General features: G+C 38.8%; 1 protein-coding gene across 1 annotated transcript in view; it reads right to left on the bottom strand.

Annotated features, from left to right (window-relative positions):
* ITPR2 (inositol 1,4,5-trisphosphate receptor type 2) overlaps positions 1-16,585 on the bottom strand; it is a 498,632-nt gene that overhangs the window by 240,504 nt on the left and 241,543 nt on the right. Inside the window, exons 33-34 of the mRNA XM_044226478.1 lie at positions 5,372-5,500; positions 4,023-4,143 (exon numbers count right to left, since the gene is read on the bottom strand). Of these exons, the coding sequence (XP_044082413.1) occupies positions 4,023-4,143; positions 5,372-5,500 (250 nt within the window). The remainder of the gene's footprint in view (positions 1-4,022; positions 4,144-5,371; positions 5,501-16,585) is intronic.

Raw genomic sequence — 16,585 nt, 5'->3', positions numbered from 1 at the left:
GATGAGGACTTAGGACAGGACAGGCTATGACCAAATGAAGACTGTTAGAAAAGTATAAGTGGTCAAATGGGGCCAAGTTCAGCTCTGGATATGGGAGTTAAGACAGGAGGAATATGAACAAAAACTTTGAATAATGGGAAAGATGCCAACAGGTAGCAGTGGTGGAAACTGGGGAGAGAAAGAAAATGAACAAAACAGAGAATGAGAACAAGTAAAACAGAGACGGAGAAAGTAAGGGACAGAATGAGCAAGGCATGGGATGTCGTATCCATCCGCTGTCCCATGAGGTGTGTGGGAACCAGCGAGGAAGGAGGTCGGAGAGGTGAGGTAGGGCTGAGCTCTAGGGGCCATGAACGGGACAATGAGAACTCCATGACGCTCAGTTTGTTAGACAAAGGGACAACGCTGAAGACTGGGGACATTGTTGATGTTCTTAAACCAGCAGAGAGCATTTCACTTCAAGATGACTCTGGTAAGCAGACTTCTTTAGGTGAAGAAAGACAGGAAGAGAGAACACTGAATAATTCCTACAGTGATGAGGGGTGAAACAGGCCTTTATGGAGGGGAAGGAAGGAGAGGTACAAATGCCGAGGTAGAGTGGGAATAAAATTTCTAGAGCTTCCTAACCGCTCAAGCGGAAAGAACAAACGTGCCTTCTCACAAAGAAAAAATGTGATTTTACATGAAAGCATCATTCTTCCAAACCTACCTTGATTACAGACTTAGATATAAGTTTTGACGTCCTTGCTATCACACATGTCTTTAAACCATACAGAAAGCCACTAAAATATCCTGCAAAATCACAAGGTTTGGGCCAGGAGAGGATTGGTAGGAAATGAAATCTTATAACGGAAATAAAAGATATCTTTAGACTAATATAATGTCAGTGACTATTTTAAATCCCCAAAGTACAAGAAATACCACTGAAGTGGGAAGTCAGATGGAAAACACAGCATGGGGTCTCCCCCGTGGCTGAAAGTTCTTCATGTCAGTTTTTAAATGTTATAAACAGTGTGCCTTCTATGTTCTGTGGAGGCCAACTGGTGTCCCCTGCACCCCACCCATTGCATTTGTTAAATACTGAGCTGGGAAGAGGGGGAGGATAAAGTGGACGAGAAGAAAAAGAAGGTGGTAGAAGAGGAGGAGGATAGAGAAAGAAAGAAGAAGAAGAGGGGAGGCTGCCTTAAAATGTTAAAATTCAGAAATAGACTTGGCAGCTAGGACAATGTATTCCTATGTTAAAAAAAAAGATCATCTTATGTCTTTGCTTTTCCTTTGGATTTTATCTTTTAATGGTTAGTATATTTCCCAGATGACTTCATCCAAATAAAAATGCTGTTAGTGCTGGTTCATTATAGCTTAAACAGTATATTATTAAAACACTCAGAGGTTATACTAAAGCATGAACAGAACCAGATTCACCTATAATTTTACCATTCAGAGATAATCAATGTTAATATTTTATTTTTATCCTTCTGGACATTTTGTTATGTGTATTTTTTCAAGTAAGAATTAGCTTCTCTCTCTCTCTCTCTCTCTCTCTTTTTTTGAAGTATTAATTTGAGAGAGAGAGAGAGAGAACAGAGGCAGAGGGAGAGGGAGAAGCGACTCCCGCGGAGCAGAGAGCCCAATGTAGGGCTCAATCCCAGGACCCTGGGATCATGACCTGAGCTGAAAGCAGATGCCTAACCAACCAAGCCACCCAGAGACCCCAAGAATTAGCTTCTCTTTTGTGCCCTTCTTTATTTTTGACATAATACCTATTGTCATCTTCATTTCTTCCCTTCTTGAAATGTTCAGTCCTAAAGTCTGCCATATGAGCACAGCAAAGTTAAGCATCAGCCCTTGGCAAGAAGGACACACAGGGGTGAGGCGATCCAGAGCTCGAGTGCAAAAAGAAGTGGAAGGTGCTTGCGTAGAAGGCTGGCCAGGCAGTGGACAATCAGAACTTGGTGGGGTGAGGAGCACATCAGCTGCTGGGGGACAGCCTGGCCCAGGTACCAAAGAGTGAGCCAGCAGAGTCAGAGGCCAAGCCCATGGAAAAAGGTCTCTCAGCAGCCTGAGGTAGACTGTGGGAACCTACTGGAGGTGAGGAGGATGCCTCCATAGAGGGGTGTCAGGGGCTGTGCTGCCAGGGGACACATCCTTGTGGGGTCTGGCCCTGCATGTGGTACCTAAGCCCAAGTGGGCTGTGAGGAGGGTGGATGTGTGTGGAGGAGAGTTCCCGGCGCAGTTGAAGCATTCAACTCATCAGGTATTTGAGGAGAGCCAGTGTCCTCACAAAAGGAACTTTTTTCTTTTTTTCTTTTTTTTTTTTTTAAGATTTTATTTATTTACTTCAGAGAGAGATAGAGAGAGCATGAGAAGGGGGAGGGTCAGAGGGAGAAGCAGACTTCCTGCCAAGCAGGGATCCCGATGTGGGACTCGATCCCGAGACTCCAAGATCGTGACCTGAGTCGAAGGCAATCACTTAACCAACTGAGCCACACAGGCACCCCAAAAAAGGAACTTTTAAATCCAATAATAGCAAAGCTCTTCCTTTATTAAACAATTTTATAGCCCTCAAAATTGTAGTATAATATTCTTCTCTCATGTTTTTAATTTTTCTCTTAAGTATTTAATATTTTTATTATTATTGTGAATAATGTGTTTTACACACTGTTTCTTTTTGGCATACAGAAAATGTATCCAGTTTAATACTTACTTATAATTAATCACTGGGATGAACTCTCTTAGTTTCTTAGCTCTAATGTTTTTAAATTGATCCTCTTAGGTTATCTTAGGTTTTTAATTCAAATTAAAATTGAGCAGTTATTAAATCTTGTTAATACACAGTCACTTGTGTCCAATCACAGATGGGGGAAAGACAACAAAAATTTAAATGGCCATTAATTAGTTAAATCATTGGTTCATTTGTCAAATATTTACTGAGCATATATTATAGCCCTTGCCAAGTTACCTAATCTGGGTAATTCTGTTTTTCTCAGCTGTGCAATGTAAATAATCAAAGAACCTACCCAAGCATTAAATGAGACAAATCAGGCAAATTGCTCAGCAATGCACATGGAGAGTTCTCAATAAACGGCAGTGGCGATGACATACACTAGAAGCTTCCCTTCCCAGTGCTGCATCAGTAGAGACAATGGTCAAGCTTGTCTGTTCTTTTAAGTCCAATATTTCTTTTCCTGCCTCCCCTCTGCCATCTGGAGAATAGCCCTAATTAACTTGAAAGAAAGAAAGGACTTTTCAAGGGGGGGCACCTTGGTGGCGCAGTTGGTTGAATATCTGCCTTCTGCTCAGGTCATGATCCCAGAGTCCCGGGATCGAGTCCCACATCATGCTCCCTGCTCAGTGGAGAGCCTGCTTCTCCCTCTGACTCTGCTGTTCCTCCTGTTTGTGCTCTCTCTCAAATAACTAAGTAAATAAAAATCTTTAAAATAGAAGGAAGGAAGAGGAATTTATGAGAAACTCCCTCAAAAATCTATTAACCTTCCTTTTGCTGTAATCCCCTTGCCTTCCATTTCATTTATAATTTCTGAAGGCTTCTATATACAACAGGCTCTTAGTAAACACTGACAGATTTTAGACCAAATTGGAAAACTAAAAAAACCTGAAAAGGTCCCACTGCCCTATGAAGGTATTAGCACATCAGGCTACTTAATGGACATGACAGTTCCATAACAAAGCCTGAGACAACAATGAAACTAAACTCATGCCTGTGAAATCTTCTGTATAGTAAATCTTCTGCTATAGTAAAGTGTCATATATAACATTATGATTAGAAATACAAGTAAATAAAAGAATTTTGAAATTTTGAAAAAAGAAATGCAAGAATCATCTTCCCCTCCCAAAAACATACGCCGCAACATTCAGAAGCGTTTGCTGGTCATTGCTCTTCAGCTTGAGAGAAACTTTTCTCATTAAGTCGTAAACTGGAAACCTGCTTGTGTTGGCCATGAGCCAAAAGAAAAAATTTCTTTCATGAAATGCAAAAGCAAGTGAAACCCGCCATTCTGACTTACCCACTTCTGCCAGAGTTCTGATACAAGACTCCACGGAGGACTTCTGCGCTGGGTTTGGCCAGGTACAATTGTAAATTCTGAAGGCAGACTGCAGCAGCTGAATAAAAACTGGCTGATGTGTCTGAAAGCAGAAAGGAGTATGCAAATAGGCCACTAAGCCATTAACACTCCTAACATGACATCTATGCATTATCAAAAAGGCTCATCGAAATAAAACACAATCCAGTCTTTTTTGAGCAGCGGCACCATTGATAGAATATCTCATCCAACAAATATTCATTATGTGCCCACTTCGTGACAGGCACCATGCCAGATGCTACAGAAAATCAATTATTTGCATTTTAACTACAGACTTAATCAGAAAAAATTTGGCATTTCTTGAAGCCAATGACTTGAACTTCAATATTTTTAAAATAATCTCTGGGTTATTTCCAAGTGTAAGTAGAGCAGGTGTTCTGAGTTTGTTTGATTGACAGCATGTTTTGGTTTCATATGATGTGCAAGGAAAGGAGACACCAATTCTGACCTACAGAAACAATTTCATATGGTTCTCATAGTTTAAACGTTTTCCCTAAAGAAAGTATAATTGAAAATGAAATTTTTATAAGGGTAATACACAGTCACTATAGAATTATAGGGAACCACAGAAATGAAAATCTACAATAATCCTACCATGTAGAGATAATCAGTATAAACATTTTGAAGATATTTACCTCCTGAGTTTTTCTAGGTATATAGGCACATATGTCCTTTTACACATACAAATTTCGATGATACTCTAATGCAATGCTGGGGACTGTTTCACTTAATATTACTTCATAATTATTCTCCTTAGTCATAAATATTTCTTTTAAAACATGATTTCCATTTGCTATGTAATAAGCCACCCTATGGACACAAATAATTTATTTAGCTATTCCCCTATTTGTGGTCATTTAAGGCTGATGTCAGTTTTTTAAGTATTAGAAATACTTGAATGAAAATCTTAGTATATAAATTCCTGCTAATTCTTTCAGGATAAATTACTAAGGTGGAATTTATTGAGTCAAAATGCCTATCCATTGAAAAAATCATTTATTGCAACATTTGGCAAACAGCCAATATACTGATATGAATGTTTCTGTTATGCTTGGAGGGAAAATAGGAATAATTCAGTTTGAAGATGGGGCCTCTTTATTTAAAATAAAGCTTGGTAACCTCAAAAAGGGGCAGAACAATAAATTAGATGAGAGAAAACTGACCTTCAGAAGTATAGGAAATGACTTCCTGACCATGTTAAAATTTTTCTTAACTCGAATAAGGTAAATTCTGTGTGACAGAATGTGCCTGTATTTTTTAGTTTACATTACCTGGAGGCTGGTACTGTTGTCTGAAAAGGGGGAATTAAAGAAGCCGCTCACAATGTTCATTATTGACTCAGTGACACACTTCTCCAAGAAGGTGTCTGCGTGTTTCCTGTCCGTGGTTGTGTTGCAAACCTGGAGAGAAAAACTGAATAACTCAATACACTCCTACCACATCTTTAAATTCTAACTCAGTACTGAAACCTTGTAAATTGCTCTGAAATTGTTAACTATAACATTTCTTCTGCTTTTGAAGTTGATTTGAATAGGTACATTTCTGCCAAAAATCTACTAAAATTTTATCATTCTTCTGTAGCTGTTCCTTTCAGTTTGGTTGTCATTTCATCTTGGACCAGAATTCTTTTGCAAATGCCCCCAGTCCCTTCCTCCTGCTCTGCTTCTCCATACTTTTGCACACCAACCTTCTCTTTCTGTCCCCAAGCATGGCTTTGCTGGAAAATGCCCTTTCACTCAATGTGAGGAAATCAAAGAAGAAACAGTCATTATAAGAAAGTGGTGAATATAATTAGCAATGCTTTGTATCTCTACATATTTTCACTTATAATACCTGGCCCAGATTGGAGGATGCCAAGAGAAGACATTTGGCAAGGAAAGTAGAAAGCTAAAAGAAGATAAAACTCTTTCCAACACTTTAGACCTTTTCATCCGTAGCATAGATACGTGGGCAAGGAAGCACAGAAGTGAGCCTTTCCCTGCTTCCTTCCCTGTAGGGCTGAGAACGAAGAGATGATACTCACACTAAAGATAAAACAGAAAAGAACACAGGCCTGGTTCCTGCCCTGATTTTCATATGTGATTAAATGAGGCAGAAATTGGTCATTTTGTGAAACAAGCCACAAATTTCCAAATACATCAGGGTAGACAAATTGCAAAAGGGAAGATACATGATTAAAAACAAATGAAAAAAAAGCTGGGCAATAAAAAGAAACATGAAGATAAAAACAAGAAGAGAAGAAAATGGGAGGGCAAAGCACAGGGTGTGAGAAAACCCTGCAAAACTGGGACAGAGTAACAACATTTCAATATTCACACAGTGACGGCGGGGAAATGTGGTGGCCAGATGTTCCAGATGTTCTTAGACAATCCAAATTTCTACATCACTTCTTTTTCTTTTCAGTAAGGTGATTAATCAAAAGAATAAGTAACTATAATTTAATCTGATACTGCTTTAAAAACCTTCACACAAATAAATTCACAAAAGGGAAAAATTCCCATCTCAAATGTGTGTCCTGATGTTTTAGTTGGGGAAATAACAGTATTTGCTAAATGCAGGTAAAAGAAAGAGCACAGGGATTGCTTTGCTTCTAAATCACTTCCCATCAGGGCTCTTCATTTTTTCCTCATCTATGAAGTGACACTTCCCTGACTGGGTTGTATTAGAACTACTCCCACCGGTACTGCAGGGACCAGTGCAGTTAAAGGAAATAAATGATGTCAAATTATGCAATCTTTTAAGCTAGTGTTCCTGCAGGTAACATAGTGCCTGGCATATACAACATGTTCAATTAATGTCTGGGGCATGAATGAATCAATTCATTTTAAAAATGAAAGAATAAGGAAGAACAGAAAAAGACTCTTATGTTGTTTCAAGGTTCACTCTGGGTTAGGATGTATTTGTGGAACATTGGGACTAAAAATTGAACATGATCCCAGCACTAATATCAAATTAGTTTTCCCATGATGGACATGACATAGGATTTATTTCATTTAGTATCTTTCTAGCACTGGCTTTGATATACTGAAATTTTCAGATTCACAGGATAAAAATATATTACAGTTGAAAGGTAGCTGACTGAATCCATCATAACCAACCCCAATAGCCTTCTTCCTCATCCAGTGATATTTCACACAATCGTGGCGTGTGTGTGGGGGGGGTGCTCTACAGACCTATTGCAGCACCATACTGAATTACCTGCAACTGGACATTTGCTAAAGAATCACTCAGAAATTTGTGTTAGTGGGTTAGTATAAAGACTTTCTTCAAAATCCTAGGTTTACAAAACTACGTGGAACCTATTCCTCAATTCCTTTGAACAAGAAATTCAGTTTTCAATACATTTTTTCTTGCCCATACAAATGATAACATTTTTGTTCTTCCAAAACCTTGCAGCCTACATGGCAATATCATGGATAGGCAAAACATGTAAGAAGCCACTTTACTTATTACAATCTTTTAAAAACTTTCCAGTAAAGGGGCACCTGGGTGGCTCAGTGGGTTAAGCCTCTGTCTTCGGCCCAGGTCATGATCTGAGGGTCCTGGGACTGAGCCCCACATTGGGCTCTCTGCTCAGCAGGGAGCCTGCGTCCCCCTATCTCACTCTACCTGCCTCTCTGCCTACTTGTGATCTCTCCCTCTCTCTGTCAAATAAATAAGTAAATCTTAAAAAAAAAAAAAAAAGCCTTTGAGGAAAAAAAAAGAACCCCCAAAATAACAATATTTCTTTATCCATTTTTCTTTTATTAATTTTAAATGCCTCATTCCCATATATTGGAAATGATCCCCAAAATGATATCACATTAAATTAACTTTGTGTATTACATGTATTTTCAAAGTTTTGATCTATTTGCACATATTATTTGCATATCATTATTTCCTATAAAACATGTCCCCATGTGATTCTCTAAACATTTATTTTAAAAGATTATGTAATAACACTGGGTATTATACGCAACTAATGAATCATTGAACACTACATCAAAAACCAATGATGTACTATATATTGGCTAATTAACATAATAAAAATAAATAAATATAGTTGGAACTTCAAGCAATTACAAAAATAACACAGGGGAGGAGTCAAGATGCCAGAGAAGTAAGAGGCTGAGACAACATCAGGTAGCAGGAGATCAGCTAGATAGCTTATCAAACCATTCCAAACACGTAACAAATCCAACAGGAGACTGAAGAGAAGAAGAGCAACAATTATAGAAACAGAAAATCGACCACTTTCTGAAAGGTAGGACTGGTGGAGAAGTGAATCCAAAGAGACAGGAAGATAGACCGCAGGGAGAGGGGCTGGCTCCCAGCAAGGGGTGGAGCAACAGAGCACAAAACCAGGACATTTAAAAGACTGTTCCGCTAAGGGACATTGCTCCAGAGGCTAAAACGAGGTGAAGCCCACTCGGGGATGGCGTGGCCCCAGGTCCTGCGGGGTCAAAGAAGGATTGGGGGTTGTCTGAGTGTTGCAGAGCTCGCAGGTATCAGAGCAAGGAAACCGGCTAGAGAGACAGAGCCGAGGAGTGAGCTCTCAACTCGGGGTTACCTTAAACTGTAATCCATGGCACAGGCCACTGCTCTGTAAGTGGGGTCCCACAAGATCCAGGGAGACCCCCCCCCACCCCGGAAGAGCTCAGAGAACTGCGGAGTTCGGAGACTCCAGGCGGAGCTATGCGCCAGAGACAAAGATGCTTGGTCACAGGCTGGGTGAGGTCAGAGTGCAGACAGAGGCCAGGGAGACGGGAGTGATTGAGCGCTTTTCTCTGAGGGCGCACTGAGGAGTGGGGTCCTGAGCTCTTGGCTCCTCGGGGCCAGAGATTGGGAGGCCGCCATTTTCATTCCCATCCTCTAGAACTCTATGGAAAGTGTTCAGTGAACAAAAGCTCCCAAAAGCAAACCTGAGTAGATTACTTAGCCTGGGCCCTGGTAAGGGCAGTGCAATTCTGCCTCAGGAAAAGACACTTGAAAATCACTACAACAGGCACCTCCCCCAAAAGATCAACAAGAAATCCAGCCAAGACCAAGTTCACTTACCAAGGAGAACAGTGGAATTCCAGAAGAGGAGAAAGAAAACCATGGAATTCATGGCTTTCACCCATGATTCTTTAGTCTTGCAAAGTTAATTAATTCTAATTTTTTTTTCTTCTGCTAAATTTTTTTGGACTTTTAACTTTTCCCCTTCTAACGTTTTTTAACTAGTTTATTTTAACAATACCTTTCCTAAAAATATATTTTTGAACCTTCATTATTATAGTCATATTTCATCCTTCATTGTATCTAACTTTATTTTTTGTATACACATAGGGGTTTTTTTTCTTCTAAAAAATATGGGGTACATCTTCTTCTAATAGATCAAAATACAACCTAAATCTAGCACCGGGCTTGCTCTAGTCTCCAGCCTGAGCAAATTCTCTCCACTTTCTTTTTCTTTATTCTCCTTTTTTAGAAATTAAATTTTTTTTCATATTTATAGTTATATTCCATCCCTTAATTGTGTTTACCCTTATATACGTTTTTCATTCTTTAAAATCTGGGGAGGTATTTTCTTCTAAGAGACCAAATTACTCCCAAATTTAAGTGGGTGACCCTGTTCTAGTATATAATATATTCTAGATTTGACCTTGTTCTAGTATATAGTATATAATATAAATATACATATATTTTTTATTTTTATATTTTATCCTTATTTGTTTTCTTTTTTAAAATTTTTTCCCTGAACTTCTTTTTACCCCCCTTTCTCCCCCACCCCTCACGATTTGGAGTCTCTTCTGATTTCGCGATTTGGTTAAAGCACATTTTCCTGGGGTCTTTGCCACCCATTTAGTATTTTATTTGCTCCTTCATATATTCTTATCTGGACAGAATGACAAGGCGGAAAAACTCACCACAAAAAACAAAAAACCAAAAAAAAAACAAGAGGCAGTACCAAAGGATAGGGACTTAATCAATATGGACATTGGTAATATGTCAGATCTAGAGTTCAGAATGATGATTCTGAAGGTTCTAGCCAGGCTCGAAAAAGGCATGGAAGATATTAGAGAAACGCTGTCTGGAGAAATAAAAGCCCTTTCTGGAGAAATAAAAGAACAAAAATCTAACCAAGTTGAAATTTAAAAAGCTATTAATGAGTTGCAATAAAAAATGGAGGCTCTCACTGCTAGGATAAATGAGGCAGAAGAAAGAATTAGTGATATAGAAGACCAAATGGCAGAGAATAAAGAAGCTGAGCAAAAGAGAGACAAACAACTACTGGACCACGAGGGGATAGTTCAAGAGATAAGTGATACCATAAGAAGAAACAACATTAGAATAACTGGGATTCCAGAAGAAGAAGAAAAAGAGAGGGGGGCAGGAGGTATATTGGAGCAAATTATTTTAGAGAATTTCCCTAATATGGCAAAGGGAACAAGCATCAAAATCAAGGAGGTGCAGAGAAACCCCCTCAAAATCAATGAGAATCGGTCCACACCCCATCATTTAATAGTAAAATTTACAAGTCTTGGCGACAAAGAGAAAATCCTGAGAGCAGCCCGGGACAAGTCTATAATATACAATGGTTAAAATATTAGATTGGCAGCAGACTTATCCACAGAGACCTAGCAGGCCTGACAGAACTGGCTTGATATATTCAGAGCACTAAACAAGAAAAACATGCAGCCAAAAATACTATATCCAGCTAGGCTATCATTGAAAATAGTAGGAGAGATAAAAAGCTTCCAGGACAAACAAAAACTGAAAGAATTTGCAAACACCAAACCAGCTCTACAGGAAATATTGAAAGGGGTCCTCTAAGCAAAGAGAGACCTTAAAAGTAGCAGATCAGAAAAGAACAGAACCAATATACAGTAACCATCACTTTACAGGCAATACAATGGCACTAAATTCATATCTCTCAATAGTTGCCCTGAATGTAAATGGGCTAAATGTCCCAATCAAAAGACACAGGGTATCAGAATGGATAAGAAAACAAAACCCATTAATATGTTGCCCACAAATAACTCATTTTAGACCCAAAGACACCTCCAGATTTAAAGTGAGGGAGTGGAAAACAATTTACCACGATAATGGACATCAGACGAAAGCTGGGGTGGCAATCCTTATATCAGATCAATTAGATTTTGAGCCAAAGACTATAATAAGAGCTGAGGAAGGGCATATCATACTCAAAGGGTCTGTCCAACAAGAAGATTAACAATTTTAAATATCTACACCCCTAACATGGGAGCAGCCAACTATATAAACCAATTAATAACAAAATCAAAGAAACACATCTACAATAATACAATAATAGTAGGGGACTTTAACACTCCCCTCACTGAAATGGACCAGAAGAAATAGAAAACCTGAACAGACCCATAACCAGTAAAGAGATTGAAACAGTCATCAAAAACCTCCAAACAAACAAAAGCCCAGGGCCAGACAGCTTCCCAGGGGAATTCTACCAAACATTTAAAGAAGAACTAATTCCTATTCTCCTGAAACTTTTCCAAAAAATAGAAATGGAAGGAAAACTTCCAAACTCATTTTATGAGGCCAGCATCACTTTGATCCCCAAATCAGACAAGGATCCCATCAAAAAAGAGAACTACAGACGAATATCCCTGATGAACACAGATTAGAAAATTCTCACCAAAATACAAGGCAATAGGATCCAACAGTACATCAGAAGGATTATTCACCATGACCAAGTGGGATTTATTCCAGGGATGCAAGGTTGGTTCAACATCCGCAAATCAATCAATGTGATACAATACATTAATAAAAGAAAGAACAAGAACCATATGATACTCTCAATAGATGCAGAAAGAGCAGTTGACAAAGTACAGCATCCCTTCCTCATCAAAACTCTCCAAAGTGTAGGAATAGATGGCACATACCTCAATATTATCAAAGCCATCTATGAAAAACCCACTGCAAATATCATTCTCAATGGAGAAAAACTGAGAGCTTTTCTGCTAATGTCAGGAACACGGCAGGGATGTCCATTATCACCACTGCTATTCAACATAGTACTACAAGTACTAGCCTCAGCAATCAGACAACAAAAAGAAATTAAAGGCATCCAAATCGGCAAAGAAGTCAAACTATCACTCTTTGCAGATTATATGATACTTTATGTGGAAAACCCAAAAGACTCCACTACAAATCTGCTAGAACTTGTACAGGAATTCAATAAAGTGTCAGGATTTAATATCAATGCACGGAAATCAGTTGCATTTCTTTATACCAACAACAAGACAGAAGAAAGAGAAACTAAGGAGTCAATCCCATTTACAATTGCACCCAAAACCATAAGATACCTAGGAATAAACCTAACCAAAGAGGCAAAGAATCTCTACTCAGAAAACTATAAAGTACTCATAAAAGAAATTGAGGAAGACACAAAGAAATTGAAAAACATTCCATGCTCATGGACGGGAAGAACAAATATTGTGAAAATGTCTATGCGACCTAAAGCAATCTACACATTAATGCAATCCCTCTCAAAATCCCATCCATTTTTTTTCAAAGAAATGGAACAAATAATCCTAAAATTTATATGGAACCAGAAAAGATCTCATATAGTCAAAGGAATATTGAAAAAGAAAGCCAAAGTTGGTGGCATCACAATTCCAGACTTCAAGCTCTATTACAAAGCTGTCATCATCAAGACAGTACGGTACTGGCACAAAAACAGACACACAGATCAATGGAACAGAATAGAGAGTCCAGAAATAGACCCTCAACTCTATGGTCAACTAATCTTCGACAAAGCAAAAAAGAATGTCCAAGGTAAAAAGACAGCCTCTTCAACAAATGGCGTTGGGAAAATTGGACAGCCATATGCAGAAAAATGAAATTGGACCATTTCCTTACACCACACATGAAAATAGACTCAAAATGGATGAAGGACCTTAATGTGAGAAAAGAATCCATCAAATACTTGAGGAGAACACAGGCAGCAACATCTTTGACCTCAGCCGCAGCAACTTCTTCCTAGAAACATCGCCAAAGGCAAGGGAAGCAAGGACAAAAATGAACTATTGGGACTTCATCAAGATCAAAAGCTTTTGCACAGCAAAGGAAACAGTTAACAAAACCAAAAGACAACTAACAGAATTGGAGAAGATATCTGCAAACAAAATATCAGATAAACGGCTAGTATCCAAAATCTATAAAGATTTTAGCAAACTCAACACCTAAAGAACAAATAATCCAGTCAAGAAATGGGCAGAAGACATGAACAGACATTTCTGCAAAGAAAACATCCAGATGGCCAACAGACACATGAAAAAGTGCTCCACATCACTTGGCATCAGGGAAATACAAATCAAAACCACAATGAGATAGCACCTCACACCAGTCAGAATGTCTAAGATTGACAAGTCAGGATATGACAGATGCTGGCGAAGATGCAGAGAAGGGGGAACCCTCCTGTGCTGTTGGTAGGAATGCAAGCTGGTGCAACCACTCTGGAAAACAGCATGGAGGTTCCTCAAAAGGTTGAAAATAGAGCTACCTTATAACCCAGCAATTGCACTACTGGGTATTTACCCTAAAGATACAAACGTAGTCACCCGAAGGGTCACGGGCATCCGAATGTTTATAGCAGCAATGTCCACAATAGCCAAACTATGGAAAGAACCTAGATGTCCACCAACAGATGAATGGATAAAGAAGATGAGGTATATATATATAATGGAATACAATATAGCCATCAAAAGAAATGAAATCTTGCCATTTGCGAGGACGTGGATGGAACTAGAGGGCATTATGCTTAACGAAATAAGTCAATCCGAATAATACAACTATCATGTGATCTCCCTGATCTGAGGAAGTAGAGATGCAACGTGGGGGGTTAGGGGTTTAGGAAAAGAATAAATGAAACAAGATGGGATTGGGAGGGAGACAAACCATAAGAGACTCAATCTCACAAAACAAACTGAGGGTTGCTGCGGGGTGGGAGAGGATGTTGGGTTATGGACATTGGGGAGGGTATGTGCTATGGTGAGTCCTGTGAAGTCTGTAAACCTGGCCATTCACAGACCTATACCCCTGGGGCTAATAATACAATATGTGTTTATAAGAAAATTTAAAAATTAAAAAAATTAAAATTAAAATTAAAGGTCGTATTTATTCCATCATACCAATGCACCATCATGTTTTAATTCATTTTTGGAGTAAACTGAGGTATACATAACCGAAAAATACAAATCACTTTCCTGTTTTCCTAGTTATTTCATTCTTACTGGTCTTTTATGTGATTTCCCTACTTTTTTTTTTTTTTTTGCAACTATAACAAATTGTGCAAAATTCTTATATTTACTTTCAGATTTTTGGCATATATTCTACCAAAAGAGGAATCATTGGATGAGGCTAAATAGGCAGTTTTATACTGTTACTGATCCTCAAAAATAATAAATTTACAATGTTAGCTACAGCTTATATGTAGATACACAAGACAGTCCCCCATCATTACCAACTAAGTCTTGTTTTCAGTTCCAGTTGGGATCAGCTGATGTGATGACAGAATAGAAGGGGTGAGAAAGAATTCAGAGGCCTGAGTGGGCCTCTGCCTCTAACCCCATCTCCTCTTCCTCACAGAGGTTTCAGCAGTGTCTGCATCTCCGGAAGCAGCCCTCACTGAGTCCATCAGCAGTGTCCCCAGTAACAATGGTGCTGCCTTCGGCCCTTTATGCCTGGGTGCAAACAGCTTTGCAGTGTTCCCAGTTCCTGGGTGCACCCCTCTGCCTTCTTGGTCCCTTTCACACTGCCCACGTCTCCTGGAGGAGGCCATCTGGTTCCCACGGAAACTGACTGTTCTTTCTGTAAATTATTATTTTCACCAGTTTAATGACACTTAAAGCTATTTTGTTTTTCTGACATTGCTAATGAGGCTTGGCACTTTCCATGTAATCACTTCCTGCCTACATTTTGTTATGTATGGATGATTCCACATCTTCTAACCACTTTAGTAAGGCCTGGATAACGACTGGTACATGCCGTATCTTTTAACATTTTTCACAAGCTCTTGTTGAGCTCTTTCCCATATAATTTTCATATTCAGATTTCTTTTTTATTTAGAATGTTCATTTTATTACATTTCATTGTATCAAGTAATTCTTAGCACTCAGGCATTATAGTTTATTTAGATCATTTCTATTTAGTTAACATAAAGAAGAAAAAAGCTTCCCTTCCACAAAAGCAAAGGACATTCTACACATTTTGTTCCAGTTTTTTATTGGAATCCTCCTCCATCCCTCTATCCTGACTCCCATTCAACTATTTATGCCATCCTGCAGTTTGCTGCTGTGGTGACCTGATTTACTAATTCTGATCAATTTTTTCCCACATTGATATCCAACTATCCTCCAAACATTTACTGAACAGTGATTTCTTTTTTTTCTTTTTTTTTTTTTAAGATTTTTATTTATTTATTTGATAGACAGAGAGAGATCACAAGTAGGCAGAGAGGCAGGCAGAGAGAGAGGTGGAAGCAGGCTCCCCGCTGAGCAGAGAGCCCCACGCAGGGCTCAATCCCAGGACTCTGAGATCATGACCCGAGCCGAAGGCAGAGGCCTAAACCACTGAGCCACCCAGGTGCCCCAAACAGTGATTTCTTGTCTCACTCTTGGGTTGCTTGAGGTTTGTCATGTCAGTAATTAGTATTTAAAGCTCTCCGTTATATTCCATATATCATTATTTTTAAAATATTTTAAAATCTCTGTAAAGTATTATAAAATATTAAAAGAAACCCAAACTCCATGTATCATTATTTTTCAAATTGTTTGTTTAAATTATTATTATTTAAATTAAAGGTAAATATTGGGGTGCCTAGGTGATTCAGTCAGTTAAGCATTGGCCTTTGGCTCAGGTCATGGTTCTAGGGTCCTGGGATTGAGCCCTGCATTGGGCTCCCTACTCATCAGGAAGCCTGCTTCTCCCTCTCCCTCTGTAGCTCCCCCTGCTTGTGCTCTCTCTCTCTCAAATAAATAAAACTTTTTTTAAAAATTAATTAAAGCTAAATATTGGATTAGGAGATAGGACAGTGAACCAAATAAAATAAAGTCCCTACTCTATAACAGCTTTTTTCCTAATCAAGAAAGACACACAATAGATAATACAAGTAGAAGATAGAGCAAATAGGATACTCCAGAGAAAAATAAAAAAGGGCACGCTGTACAGGGATGATGATAGCTCCTTTTTATGCTGCAGGAAGAGTGGGTAAGGTTAAGGATTACCATTCACTTAACTTGCTTGGGGAACCTCTCTGGATAAGACGACATTTTAACAACAACAACAACAAAAAAAAACGAAAGAAGTGAGGAAACAGCCCTGGAGGGTTCTGGGGAAAGAGCAAGTGAAAATCTGTCTCCATCAGTAGAACATAAGTCCCTGGACCTGGGAAACTAGCTTGACTTGCTCACCACTGCACACGCAGGACCTCAGCACACAGTAGGTATAAAATAATTTGTTGAAAAGCAAATATGAAACAACATGTC

This window comes from Neovison vison, chromosome 12 (genome assembly GCF_020171115.1).
Source record: "Neovison vison isolate M4711 chromosome 12, ASM_NN_V1, whole genome shotgun sequence".
Lineage (NCBI taxonomy): Eukaryota > Metazoa > Chordata > Mammalia > Carnivora > Mustelidae > Neogale > Neogale vison.
This window is presented reverse-complemented; position numbering and strand designations above follow the sequence as displayed.